The 14,254-nt window shown below is 49.3% G+C and overlaps 1 protein-coding gene across 10 annotated transcripts in view; it reads right to left on the bottom strand.

Moving 5' to 3' along the window:
• Dgkg (diacylglycerol kinase, gamma) overlaps positions 1-14,254 on the bottom strand; it is a 193,493-nt gene that overhangs the window by 89,780 nt on the left and 89,459 nt on the right. For all 10 annotated transcript variants that reach the window (XM_087575570.1, XM_087575569.1, XM_087575573.1 and 7 more), the window contains 5 exon segments: positions 12,989-13,068; positions 11,904-11,978; positions 9,409-9,494; positions 4,752-4,841; positions 2,984-3,144 (listed from right to left, as the gene is read on the bottom strand). In XM_087575570.1, the coding sequence (XP_087431696.1) occupies positions 2,984-3,144; positions 4,752-4,841; positions 9,409-9,494; positions 11,904-11,978; positions 12,989-13,068 (492 nt within the window).

The following is a 14,254-nucleotide window of genomic DNA, read 5'->3' as shown; positions in this document are numbered from 1 at the left end:
ATGGCAGGAACAGGATCTGAGGTTTGGTAAAGCTGACGGAAGGATGGCCATATTCAGGGACTCTGACAGGAGCAGCATCGCCTGACTGTTCAGAGCTAGAGGGGCCAGAATATAAGAAAGGGGTGTGTGTGTGTGTGTGTGTGTGTGTGTGTGTGTGTGTGTGTGTGTGCATGTGTGCGAGGGAGTGTGCCTGTGTGTGTGTGTGTGTGTGTGTGTGTGTGTGTGTGTATACCATCCCTGCAGGTGGCCTTGAAAAACGGCTTGGGAAAGTGTGGGGACTGTGGGGGTGGGGAGGGATAAGCCAGTTAGGACGCAGGAACTCCCAGTGCACCACCTTCACATTCAGTCTTATACCCTGGACCCACCATGCCTTGCCTGCTTCAGTCTTAGCCAAGAGCGCTGGAGCGAAGGAGTGAGAAGTGAAGGTAAACCCCTTCGCCTGAAAGTGCTCTTCCCTCAGAAAACCAGGAAAAATAAAAGCAAACAACAAAGAAAAGCAAGTGTGGCAAACCCTTCAAACCCTTTGTAAATGCAAGATCATTGTTTTTAGGCCTTTTCTCTCCCATGCTTCTAGTTTTAGCCTTATTAAAAAGCAAAATGCCTTCATTAAATCTTGTACCCCCTGGAGCTGTCATTTAGACCCCATCTCTTGACCCCACCCCTTACCACCAACAGTCTCATCAAGGCAGGAGAAGAAGGCGCACAGGTATCCCTCAGTCTGGTGCCAGAGGATGGCCTGGAGGAGCTCATGTGCCTGTTGGCCTAAACAATCTCAAAGGAAGGAGGAAAGGAAGGATGCGCAGATCCAGGACTGGCCCGGAGATGGTGTGTGTGTGTGTGTGTGTGTGTGTGTGTGTGTGTGTGTGTGCGCGCGCGCGAGTGCGAGAGAGTGTGCCTGTGTGTGTGTGTATGCGTGTGTGCGAGGGAGTGTGCCTGTGTGTGTGCATGTGTGCGAGGGAGTGTGCCTGTGTGTGTGCATGTGTGCGAGGGAGTGTGCCTGTGTGTGTGCATGTGTGTGTGTGTGTGTGAGTGTGATGAATATGTGAGTGTGGTGAATGTGTGTGTGTGTATATGGTGAATGTGTGTGTGTATGGTGAATGTGTGTGTGAGTGTGGTGAATATGTGTGTGTGTGTGTGTGTGTGTGAGGGAGTGTGCCTGTGTGTGTGTGAGTGTGGTGAATGTGTGTGTGTGTATATGGTGAATGTGTGTGTGTATGGTGAATGTGTGTGTGAGTGTGGTGAATATGTGTGTGTGTGTGTGTGTGTGTGTGTGAGGGAGTGTGCCTGTGTGTGTGTGAGTGTGGTGAATGTGTGTGTGTGTATATGGTGAATGTGTGTGTGTATGGTGAATGTGTGTGTGTGTGTGTGAGTGTGAGTGTGGTGAATATGTGTGTGTGTGTGAGTGTGAGTGTGGTGAATATGTGTGTGTGTGAGTGTGGTGAATATGTGTGTACATGGTGAATGTGTGTGTGTATGGCGAATGTGTGTGTGTGTGGTGAATGTGTGTGTGTGTGTGTGAGTGTGGTGAATATGTGTGTGTGTGGTGAATGTGTGTGTGTGTGCGTTCGTGCACATGTGTGCGAGGGAGTGTGCTCTTGTTCTACCTCTTCGAGAGCCCCAATCCTTCCCATAAAACACGGACAATGCCTACAGATTGCTGTGCTAATTAGCATGAGTGAGCCTGCCACCATAGAGAGCACACAGCAGGTGTCCTTCCCTGTACCACCATCTCAAGCCCCAGATCAATTTAAGAATATTCCAACTGGGGGTGGGAGCGGAGAGACGGCTCAGTGGTTAAGAACACTGGCTGTTATTCCAGAGGACTTGGGCTCAACCTCTAGCACCTGCACAGTAGCTAACATACTCATCTGTAACTCTAGTTGGACAGGACATAGCGCCTTATTCTGGTCTCTGTGGGTACCTAGGGTACCTGGCACAGACATATGCATAGGCAAAATGCCCATATACATATTTTTTTTAAAGAATACACTCAAACCGGGTAGCAGTGGTGCATACCTTTAATCTCAACACTTGGGAGGCAGAGGCAAGTGGATCTCATGAGTTTGAAGCCAGCCTGGTCTTCAGAGTGAGTTCCAGGATAACCAGGGCTATACAGAGAAATCCTGTCTCAAAAAACAAAACTAAAACCAAAACCAAAACCAAAACCAAGCAAACAAACCAAAAAACCACTCACCATATTGTCCCCAACAAACTAGGAAACAATGCTTACTCTTAGCTAGGAGTTGAGTTCAGTATGACAAACTGACTGAGTTACACTAGCTAGGCTGGAGGATAGAAGGAAACACAGACAGCATTGTCCATCTGTGTGTGTGTGTGTGTGTGTGTGTGTGTGTGTGTGTGTGTCTGCATGTGTGCATGTATACGTGTATATGTGTACTTGTGCATGCAAGCATGCTCTTGTACATAGGAGGAGGGTTGATTCAGGTAAATCAATCCCTTCAGTTGGATGGAGGGATGGAGAGGAGGCATCAAGGAGGAACAGTAGACTCAGCCAGAGAGTTAGCAGAAGAACTCTCCTAGGCGTGTATGAAGCACTTGGAGTGTGTGTGGTTAGGCTGGGCGGAGGTGAGTGAGCACAAGGAAAGGAGTCTATGTGCCAAGCCTGGTGCAAGCAAGTAGCCATCCACATGATCAGAATTCTCAAATCTTCCCACTTATGTGAGGGTTTCTTCCTGGCCTTATTTCTCGGTGTTTGTTTTCTTTAATTAGCTGAAGAATAGGTACATTTGAAGAAACATTTCAGTCTCTTCTCCTGTTAGCTAAAATGATAGGAGTAAGAATTTCTTCTATAGTCAAGGAGTGGAATGGCTGTGCAAGCAGGGTGGCCACAATCATGCCAGACTTGAGGATGCTCAGACCCACGTCAGGGCTAGGAACAGAGAGAACAGATAAGGAGTAGTGGTCTGGAAGGGTCAACAGACACTTGTTGGTCATGCAGAAAAGCAATGAATGGCCAACTTACCACACCAATGGAGAAATAGTTGTTCATGATGTTGTATGGGACCTGGTCTCCGTTCTCCACCTCTTCCCTGGGCATGACCTCTAGGTACCAACGGTCCAGCATCACCAAGGGGCTCTGTTCAATTTCCTTCAGGATTTTGGTCAAGCTGCCCCCCTCATAACCTATGAATATGGGCATGGTATGTAACACCAGAGCAGAGGCAAGGCTGCTGCTCATGCAGCACAAGTAACTCTTAGGCTTTTGTGGCTAGAATACGTCTAGGTGTCTTTGGGCTGGAGACACCTATGTTCTCTGAGGCAGAGAGAAGGGGGAGGACAGTAGTTAGCAAGCATTTGGGGTGAGTGGGAAGCCTGACAGCAAGGTGTAGAATACGTATTGGCTAGAGGCAGGCATGGTCTGGAGCTGAAGCAAGCCCTGGAGAGTGGGTGAGCTGATGAACAAACTTAGTGACATTTGTAGGAGTGGATAGAACTAAGGATTATGCTAAGCAAAATAGTTAGACTTGGGTATTCTTTCATATGCAGAATAGAGATTAAGCACTTATGTTTATCTATCTATCTATCTATCTATCTATCTATCTATCTATCGCCTATCTTCTATCTATCTATTGCCTATCTATCTATCTATCTATCTATCTATCTATCTATCTATCTATCTATCACCCATCTTCTATCTATCACCTATCCATCCATCCACCCACTCACCTACCAGACATGAAAGTAGAAGGATGTGGTGGTTTGACTAGAAATGGGCTAGACTCATGTGTTTGAATGCTTGGGAATTAGTCGAACTGTCAGGAAATATGGCCTTGTTGGAGGAAATATGTCACTATGGGGTGGCCTTTGAGACTCCATATAAGCTCAAGCTGTGCCCAGTGTGTTCTGCTATCTGTGGGTGAAGATGTAGAACTCTTGGCTTCTCCAGCACCATGTCTGTCCACACACTGCTATGCTTCCCACCATGACTATAATGGACTGAACCTCTGAAACTATAAGCCAGTCCCAATGAAAGGTTTCCCTTTATGAGAGTTGCCTCGATCATGGTGTCTCTTCACAGCAGTAAAACCCTAAGGCAGGAGTCTAGTGGAGGAGGAAATGAGGTGGAGCAACAGAAGGTATGGGTGGTAGATAAAATCGAAGAACAGGATAAACATGTATAAAAGGACTTAACCAAACTTATTATTTTATACAGTAAATAAACCACCAATTGGAAGAAAGAAAAAGAGAGGAAAGAAGGAAAAGGGGGAGGCAAAGACTTGCCAGCTGCATGGCTGGGAAGTTGTGTGCAGAAGACAGCAGATCCGTCCCAGGACCCTATCGTGTGGAATATGGATAGTACAGTGGTGGGCATACGCTTCGTATAACCCTCAGGTCTAACTTCTGCCTTATCCCCAAGCTAGAACATGCATACTGGTTGGTCTCGCCTGGGCTGGCCTGGTCTGGTCTTGTTTGCAAAGTCCTTGATCATTGCTCTAAAAGCTATCACCACTCCCTATTCAGCTGAGGGGAATGTCAAAAGGAAAGGCTGTTGTCCTGCAAGTCTGATAATCTAGATGTCCCTGGTATCTCCTAGGTATTTCACTCTCCATTCTGAACCCTAATTCAGAAGGAAGGAGGGAAGAATTTCATGCAGGAACTTACAATTAATAAACCCATCTATCAGGATGAGCATTAGGAGGGGACAGGTGAGCTCTGTCTGTGTCCTTCAGCTCATCCCTGAGAACTTGAGTGCTTGGCTCCAGTGTGGTGTCGGTGCCATGCAGACTCACCTCCTCCCCAGCGAAGACATCGTGCGAGGTCGTTCCCTGTCCCAAGAGGCAGGACAGCCACCGGTGGATGCTTTGTGAAGTTGGCCTTGTCTGCAACCCACAGGAAAGATCAGATAAGCCACAAGATTACAGACGCTTGTGTTATAACCCCACCTGCTCCCCGCACTGTAATCACAGCATCCCTCCTGGGATGGAGAACACCCTTTGCAGAGGCCATTCCAAGTTGCTACATGTTTGCCAAAGCCGTCGATCACTTCTTTATACTGAGCCAAATCTGTCTCCCTAGAATCTGCACCTCTGCATCCCAAACATGTCCCAGTTCTGGTCTTCGGGATGACAGCACACACTTTAAAAGCATTGACTGGCGTTGGTCGACATTAACCATGGTTATCAACCATTAGTTGCCCAGCAACCTAGCAAAGACGGAGGTTTGTGGAGAAGTGATTCCAGAGCCTGGATCCAAACACGGATCTCTGGCTCCAAGTCCATTCTGTTGTCTTCAGTGGCTAGACAGTGCATGGTGAAAGAGACATGTCTGTGACAGTAGGGGGCGCTGGGGTGTCTGGAGAACTGACAAAGCTCACTGAACCTCATTTATATTCTAAGGCTTAAGATACACCACTGTGTAGAGCAGGAGAGCATCCAGGTGTTACTTGACATCCACAAACTATCTTACCCTCTCCACTCCTGCCACTTTCCAGAGTACAGATTCTTACTCTTCCTTCCTTCCTGGTTGCTCAGGAACACTGCCCGGACAGTCAGAGGAAAGTCAGTCAAGAGTGCTTTTGTCTGCCAGTAGTCTTCAGCATATTGGAAGAGCAGAGAGGGTGCAAGAGGGAGGCACAGGCACCACTGGGCTTTGAGGGGGCCATGTATGCAAACCCTGCCCTACATGGTGCCTTGATATTAGCCATGAGTGGGGGGTGGAGGGAGCTGCAGGGATCAATGAGGGAGCTCAAATTGGGGATTCCCTAGCAGAGTAGGAGTCCAAAGGGCTGATCTATACCGTGAGTGGTTGGTCTGGTCTCAGGGCTGAGTTCACCACTGATGATTGAGGGGAGAAATGGAAGGATGCAATGAACCGACTTTTCTCGTTACATGCCTGGAGTCCCCCTGCCTTTGAACATGCATGGAGGGCACGTGTTTCTTTATGTCTGTCCCTTCTCCTGTGGTCACCACCTTGACAGGTTAGAGAGCATTGAGCCCAGAAATCTAGTCCCAAGTCTTCCCCTTTCCCTCAACCTCATCCGTCCACCCAGCACTCCCTATGAGCTATCTCCGTAACAGATTTCCCAGCAACTTCCTCTCTTCATCCCCATGGAGACACTGAGTATGGGACTGAGTTCTCCACACTGTTCTGTCTCCATAGCCTCCTTTTCTCTCTCCACCTCCAGGCCCACCCTCCTAGTGTGTTCTCCTCAGAAGGGTTCATGGGCCCAGACCCATCATGCTAGTGCTCTGAGTTACCAGTGTTATGGCTTCCTCCACATGCTTAGGCCTTAGGGCCCAGGCTCTGCCTTTCTTCCTCAGCTTCACCTTCAGTACACCTAGCCTTCCTCCCTACCAGGAAACCATCCTGAAGTATTCTCAGCCCTAACACTCCTGCTTCTCAGCAGAGGAGGCAGATTCTTGTCATGGGGCCTGCATTTTGGAGACTCTGTTGCTCCTAGAGCATCGGGCCTGGTGACCATATCATACTCCCTGGAAGAGTGTGTTTCATTTGCCATGGCAACTGCATCTGGGTCCACTGAGTCCTGCCAGATGCTGTGGTCGGTGGCCATGGTCAGGCTCTCAGGGTGAGATCTTAGTACACACAATGTTTGATTGTGTCATTGACTGGACAGGGAAGGGGGCAGTCCTCTTACGAGGTGACTGTGGCTGTCTGGTGTGCAGGAGAGGTGCCCTCAGAAGCCACATTTCAGTCAAGGCTGGGGAAGATCACTTGGACAAGGCTCATGTGGGGAGGAAGACTGCTACATTTTAGGGTCTGAGCTGGGATGGGGAGAGGCCATTAGAAGAAACTCTGTCATTTCCTGAGGAACCACAAGCAGCTGTTGGTGTCTTTTCTGTGAACTGCAGACCCACTGATATCGAGTGCTACAGCCATAGCAGGGGAGGTGGGAGCGACAGCCTAGTGAGGCGGTGCAGATCATGGCACCTGTGCTTACATGAATGAAGAAAGGAGCTCATCTCTTTCCTCAGTGGGTTCTCCGAGCCCCTGACCCGTGTGGAAAGTCCATCTTTCACCTCACAGTATCGCCTTTCTCTCTCCCTAGCTACCTCTGTCCTGTGTCCTCTGCAGAGAAATCCCGTACAGTGTTTCACAGAGGGCTGCCATCTTCCTCTCAGTGAGTGGGGCAGAGGGGAGTGCGAAGAGCCTGATGCTGCAGCCAGGGGCTGCCTTTTCCCCATGGCTCCTGGATGGAGGAGACTTTCCTCTTCCCACAAACTTCAGAGTTTGTGGCAGAAGAGTGCTGTGTGTGTTTGTGAGAGATGTGTGTATGATATGTATATGTGATATGTGTGATGTATATGTATATGATATATGTATATGATGTGCATTATGTGTAATGTGTGTATGTCTGATTATGTGTATGATATGTACTTGTATGATGTGCATGTCTGATGTGTATATTGTATGTGTGACTGATACTTGTATGTCTGATGTGTGTGATGTTTATGTGTATGATGTGTATGGTGTGTGTGTATGTGTGTGTGATGTGTGTGTATGATGTGTGTGATGTATATGGTGTGCTTGTGTGTGTGTGTGATGTGTATGGTGTGTGTGTTTATGATGTGTGTGTGATGTGTATGATGTATGTGTGTGTATGGTATATGACGTGTGTGCATAATGTGTGAGTATGGTGTGTGGTGTGTGTGTGTGTGTGTGGTGTATATGGTGTGTATGTATGTATGTGTATTGTGTGTGTGTGTTGGGGGGCATGGGAACCAAAGCATGGTTTATGGAGGAGCAGCAGTTAGCAGGTGTGTCTTCTCTCCTGCCCTCAAGGCCTCGAATTCCCCGCCTGATTTGGCTGGGGTTTAGTTCTGACTGACCTTGATTATTCTTATACAGAATTATGTATTCCTCACATCTTCTGGTTTCCACTGTGGCTCTGACCTGGTCACCTCTCATTTGGGTCACTGTGGGAGCCACCGGTTTCCTACTCCTGCCCTCATCTCTTAGCATGTCATGTCCCTTCCTTAAAACCACTTGATGCCTTGGCTCTGCCTCCTTCTAAAAGCCATACTTTATCCAAGAGCCCCCTAAAAGCCACACTCTACCCAACAGCCCCTAAAAGCCACACTCTACCCAATGCCCTACACACCCCCATGACCTAGCTCCTCATTCCCGCTGTGTCCCCTCTGCAATGCTTCCTGTGTGCACTCAGCTCTCATCACATCATCTGCCTTCAGCAACCTCCCCGTTCCTACCTTAGGGCCTTTGCCCTTGCCTTTTCTTTCATCTGGACTACTCTTGGGCATTCACAAAGCTCGGTTTCCCTCCAGGTTTTAGAAATAGCATCCCTTCCCACCCTGTGAGGCCTTCCCTGACTTCTCTTAGCTCACCCCCGCCTCTTCCTTCGCCCCCCCTTCTTACACGTTCACTCTGATAGTCTATCCACTTCCCTCTTTTCTCTGTTGCCCGAGTCTTGCCTATAGACCAGAGGTCCTCAACCTTCCACATGCAGAAAAAGACCTTTTTATACAGTTCCTCATGTTGTGGCGACTCCCAGCCACAAAGTGATTTCTGTTGCTACTTCGTAACTCTAATCTTGTTGCTGTAATGAATCGTGGTGTAAATATCTGTGTTTTCTGATGGTCTTGGACGACCCTGTAAAAGAGCCATTTGATCCCCAAAGGGATCATGACCTACAGGTTGAGAACCATGGCTCTAGAAGGTAGGCTCCATTAGGGCAGTAATTTTGCCTCTTCGTTCCTTGTTGGCATCTCCAGTTAATCCCAAAAGGGCTTGGCCCACAGAGGTTCAAGGCAGCATTTGTGTAATGGCTGACAGATGGTCTGAAGCAGCCCTGGACTCATGGCTCTGATTCTGTCCCTCTTTGACGCCTGCCCACCCCAGTGCCTTCACTGGCAGATTTCCTGCCTCTGTGTTCTATATTGCAGACTTTACCTTGGTTCAGCAGGGCTTATATCTTAACTACACCCCATCCCCAAATATCACTTTCTGGATCCAGGCAGGGCTAGGCTAGACCTAAGGCCCCCAGCCTTCCAGCCTACTCCCTTGCCTTTTCCACACAGGACACAGCTCAGCATGGTGTCTCTCTGCTTGCACTGATCTGCGCTTTCCAGATGTGCTTTCTGGACTTGTGCTCCAGGCGTTCCTCTCTAGCAGATCTGCCATGCTTAGCTTCTTGGCCTTTCCTTAACATCACCCTGGCTCCACCTGGATCTCCAGTCCAATACATCTGGTTCTGCTATGGTCCAGCTGTGCCTGTGACATACATGTTTTTAAAGACCAAGTCTACAATGAAAACTCTTCAACCCCAGAGACCTAAACAAGCAAGAGTCCAACAAGGGTGGGCCCCCAGATGGAGAAAGCATGACTCTGTTCCTTCTTTAGTTCATTGCCTTCCGCTGACTTTAAATCTACTCACTATAAATAACGAGTAAAGGCCTTCCTGGCCATCCTTACCAATGCAATCCAAAATCCAGCCAACTGTCCCATCTCCGCCACAGGCAAGAACACGGAAGTCCGGGGTATCCTGAAAGAAGTTCAATCTGGGAAGAAGAAAGGCCACAGTGGTCTTGTTATTAGGTGACTAACACTTGATACTTGATAACGTGTGCAGTGTGTGTGGTGTTGGGGATTGAACCCTGGTTCCCCGCAGATACTAAACAAACTACGAATGAACTACATTACAGCCTTAGCACGCATTACTTCTGAGTCGGTCCTCCCTGGGGGTTGGAAGAGTCACAGCCTCTGGAACCAGAATTGACTATGTGGTGCTCCCAACTATGGAGAAAATCAGTGGTGTACTTATGTGTACGTGGGGTGCTCACTTCCTAACAGGAGAAGAGTCTGACCGAACAACCAGCATGCAGAAAACCATTTTTGTGAATTCCCAGTTTTCACATTTTGGCATCAACACAAAGCATCCCTAATATTTTGACTCCCCTCAGGCTCTCCTGACTGCTGTCTTTAATACCACCTCTTTAAGAGAGATCCATTTAATTGTTTGGGTCCCCTGAGGGCCCCCTGCCGAGGGGAGGGAGACCCCCTCTTCTTTGGAAGCACGGATCTGGTAGAGCAGGACCTGGGGTCCACTGACCTTCCAGGGGGTCTGTGGATATAATTCAGAGGTTCGTGAACTTGGAAGAGAAAATGTTACCCTGATATCTTCTCAAACCTCTACCTGAGTATGGATGACAGACCACAGAGGCTTCGATTGCACCTGCAACTTTTTGTCACAGTGAACACCACAGCTATTGCGACACCTCAGTACAGCCGTACCGCAGGCCACGTGCTGTCATTTCTGTAGCTTGTGGTTTTCAGTTTGCAGTCATCATTTAACCTGATTATGGGTACTGTTGCTTAACGGGTTGTCAGAAGACACTCACTTACATACCGCAAATTTGTCTCTTTAGTCTTGGGTAACTACCTCTCAACATAATTAGCTCCACTGGAAATGACGTTATCTCCTATTACGCTTTGGAAAATATTATTTTAGATGGAGCTCATATTCTACCCGATTGTGACAGGAGTCCCTGGCAGAAAAAGTCAAGAGCCCTTGCTTTGGAGAAAATGTGACCGACCAGTCGACACCTTGAAGTGCCATTTAGGAATCCCAAGGCCTGTACATCTCTCTTCCCAGCCAGATCGTCTGAGAAGTCCCCGGGGTGCTCTGAGCACGGATGCCTATTGACAAGTCATTATCTCTCCCTTCCACAGGCCGTACATTCTGAACAGAGGCTCGCATCAGCTGGATGGACAGGAACAGTGAAGATGCCCTGGGGTCTTCAGTTCTGGAAGTAGGCTCCGAGCTTGTCATTCACCGGAAACCAATGGAAGGCTGGGAAGGCTGTGCTACTGAAATCCCCAAGGAGAGCGGGGCCCAGAAGGTACTTGGTGTTCTGGTACACCACTATCGGGCAGTAACCGGCACACACCTGGCTGTCATGGCAACTACAGGAGTCTGGCCCGACTTCTGAAGTGAATTTTACAGATCGGTGAATGTGCACCTGTCTGTCGTTCTCCTTTTAACTGGGTCTTGTGCTTCCGATTCTATAAATAACCCCCGTGCCAGACAACGGAAAGACAGGGACAGGTTCCATTTTTAGACACCTTACTCCAGCCCTCTCTGAGGAATCTCAGTGACTCTAGAGTAGAAATGCAGGTCAGGAGGTGTGAAAGCCCCGACCAGACCTGGAAGATGGTGCTGGCAGAGCTGCCAGCAGGTGGCGCTAGGGCACCACCTCCGACTGGGTAGATGCCTTCAAGGCCATTGAGGGAATAATTTCCGATGCTGAAGACAAGCTCCACCCACCAGACCTTCAGACCATCCTCCTAGGTCCTGTCTTCTCCCCTCTAACAGCTCTTCCCGGCTTACTAGGGAGAAGGGAGGTGGGAGAAGGGTCGGGAGGTGTGTAACCTCCACAAAACTGGGTAACTCAGGGAACAGTTTTGATGACGGAAATGCTCCCGTGGCAGAAGACGTGACAGACTTGGAGTGACTGTGTTGATCCACAGAGAGACAGCATTAAAAGCACTATGACGGGGGGCTGGGGATTTAGCTCAGTGGTAGAGCGCTTACCTAGGAAGCGCAAGGTCCTGGATTCGGTCCCCAGCTCCGGAAAAAAAAAAAAAAAAAAAAAAAAAAAAAAACCAAAAAAAAAAAAAAAAAAAAGCACTATGACGATATCAGCTAAGAGCCTTGCAAGTAGGTCAAAGTAAGTCGCCAGTGTGACCTCCCTGTCTGTCCCATGACTGGGTCATAGTTTCCCCCTGACATCAACACCTCCTTCAGTGACAAGGTACACGGGGCAAGTTCCCAAACAAGAACCAGGGCCAAGGTGAGGGGTGGGAAAGAAAGATGGCAGGCAGAGAAAGCCAGGAGATTTCAAAGGTGGCAAAGGAAGATGTTTTCTTCAGAGACCGAGGCAGGGCAGAGTGAAGACTGAGGTCCATACCCTGGCGTAGGCCCCCCTTTGTCCAGGTTGAAAACTTGTTTGGGGTTGAGCAGGTAGTGGAATTTCTGAAGAATTCTACAGGGGAAAAAAAACCACAACGATAGAGTTGAGAAATGGTAGGGTATCAGTCACATAGGGCAGGCGTCTGTGGCGAGGTTCTCCAGGTGCTTAAACCCAAGACGGGACATGGTACATGCAGACCCCGATATCCCAGTACACCTAGCATCCACACATCCTTCCCTCTGGCCCAAAGCTGCCCCTCCATCTGACTCCAGCCCCACCCTATGGACTGCTAATCGCTATGACAGAGAACAGGACTGCTGTCCTAAAGCTTCCTCCGTGTTAGAGACCTCTGGGTATTCTATGTGTTGTAGACTATCCAGGGGTGCTGAAGGCTCCTAGGCAGAGGGCCAGCATCCTCATAAGAGTACATGAGGAGAAGGAGAGGCTAGGAAGCCGAGGGCCTTGGTTTCTAGGCTCTACCTTGAGACCATTAGGCTGGGCCAGGAGGGTGTCTTGCTGTAAGGACTCATAGTTCTTGCTTGGGTCCAACCTAAGCCTTGATCCCTGCTCTCCAAACCATCTGCTCATTTCCCAGACTGAGCAGGCCTGGAAGTCAGAGTGGTTCTGCCTGCCCCCATCTCTTCTCCCACTCCATTGTGCTTACTCCAGCTTCCCCCAAACCCTGCATTTGCTTCACTGATAAGATGGGGTCGGGGCTAGGCCAGGTGGTCCTAAGCAGTTGAATCTCATCAAGTCTTTAAAACCAAGTCCTGCTGTGGGATAGGAAGGAACAGGCCCCTCAGAACTTGACTCTGGCGGCCTTCACAGAGGCTCACGTGGCAGGTCCGAGGTTAAGCACTAGGTCCGTTCTAATCCTTAAAGTAACGTGTGAGAGGTGATTTCACTGCTATCTACGTCATGGGGGTGGTGACTGAGGCACGGTTATTAACTCACCTGGGCCAGATGATGAACTGACCACAGGCCCAGGTTTTTTAACTGTACAGGTTACTATGTTGGGGCTGAGGGGAGGAAGGGGCTTGGTCAGGTTGGTTTAGCCTGTTTTGAAAGTAGAGAGGACTTACCTTTCTCCTTGTCTTCCTCCACTCTTGGGGTTCACCAGGACCAGCAGGGGATGCGTCCCCGGACTTGGGATGATCTTATACTTAAAAAATGAGAAGGAAGAGAAGTTAGCTTCATTCAGTCGTGGTAGGAGATGAAAGCAGGTGTTGAGACAGCTTTGGAAGGTGGAGGGAGAGCAGGCCCAGGCATGGAGCAGAGGAAGGGGCTGCTTACTGAGCTTCCTGGGGGAGACATGGCCGACTGCAGCCTGAGGGGCTTTTAAAGGGGGTGAATGGCAATGAGAGTTGGAGGTCGGGATCGGGGATGGGGCGATGACACCAGCTTCAAATTATACAGTCATGTGGCATCATGCCCACAGCACGAGATCAAAATAGTCAAGCACAGCAGTTCTCAACCTTCCCGGTGCTGCGAGCCTTTAATGCAATTCTTCATGTGGTGGAGACCCGAGTGCCCCCTCCCCCCATCATCTTGTTGCTACTTCATAACTGTAATGTTGGTACTGTTATGAATCAATATAAATCTGATATGCAGGACGTCTGGTTTATGACCCCGAGGGATCCAGACCCACAGGTTGAGAGCTGCAGGTCTAAAGGGTACATCTACCAACTCATGTGTCAATGAAATGAACGCTTACGGGGCACTGAGGGCCCAGCACTGTCCAAATCCTGTGGCCACACCCGATTTTCCTCCTACACCCGTTTCTCACTGTGAGGTCTATCCTCCTCTGATGCCTCACTGCTGAGGGCACCTCACCGATGGTACCACATAACAGGCCCAGACAAGTTGTCTTTCTCATAAGCCTAGCGGTCCCTCCCTTCCTGTTAATGGTGTGGTTACTCAGATGGACATACAGGCAGAGATCCTGACCTGACAAGTCCTTCCCTAAGCATTTCCCTGGCAGCCACTGTGGCCCCATGCCTTTGAGGCCTTTCCTACCCACACTGTATCCTCCACACCCCCCACCCCAGTTCCTTCCTGGGACACCACATCAAACATGCCGTTCCTGTTAAAGCACCTGTGACAACACCCTGATCGCCTTCAGGATCAGATTCTAGTCTCTAAGCCTTCTCAGCCTTGCCCCTGGCTTCTGCTCTACCCATTCCTCCTGTCCCCCAGCAACCACCCCAGAAGCTGGCTGCCACCCTCCAGTGAGTGTGTCCACCCCTGCGTATGCTCACCCTCCAGTGAGTGAGTCGGCCCCTGCATATGCTCACCCCTGCAAGTGCTCTTGTCCCATGGCTTGAAACACTCTCTTCTTTGTAACCTCT

The sequence above is a fragment of the Rattus norvegicus genome, chromosome 11 (assembly GCF_021556685.1).
Source record: "Rattus norvegicus strain SHRSP/BbbUtx chromosome 11, alternate assembly SHRSP_T2T, whole genome shotgun sequence".
NCBI classification, from domain to species: domain Eukaryota; kingdom Metazoa; phylum Chordata; class Mammalia; order Rodentia; family Muridae; genus Rattus; species Rattus norvegicus.
This window is presented reverse-complemented; position numbering and strand designations above follow the sequence as displayed.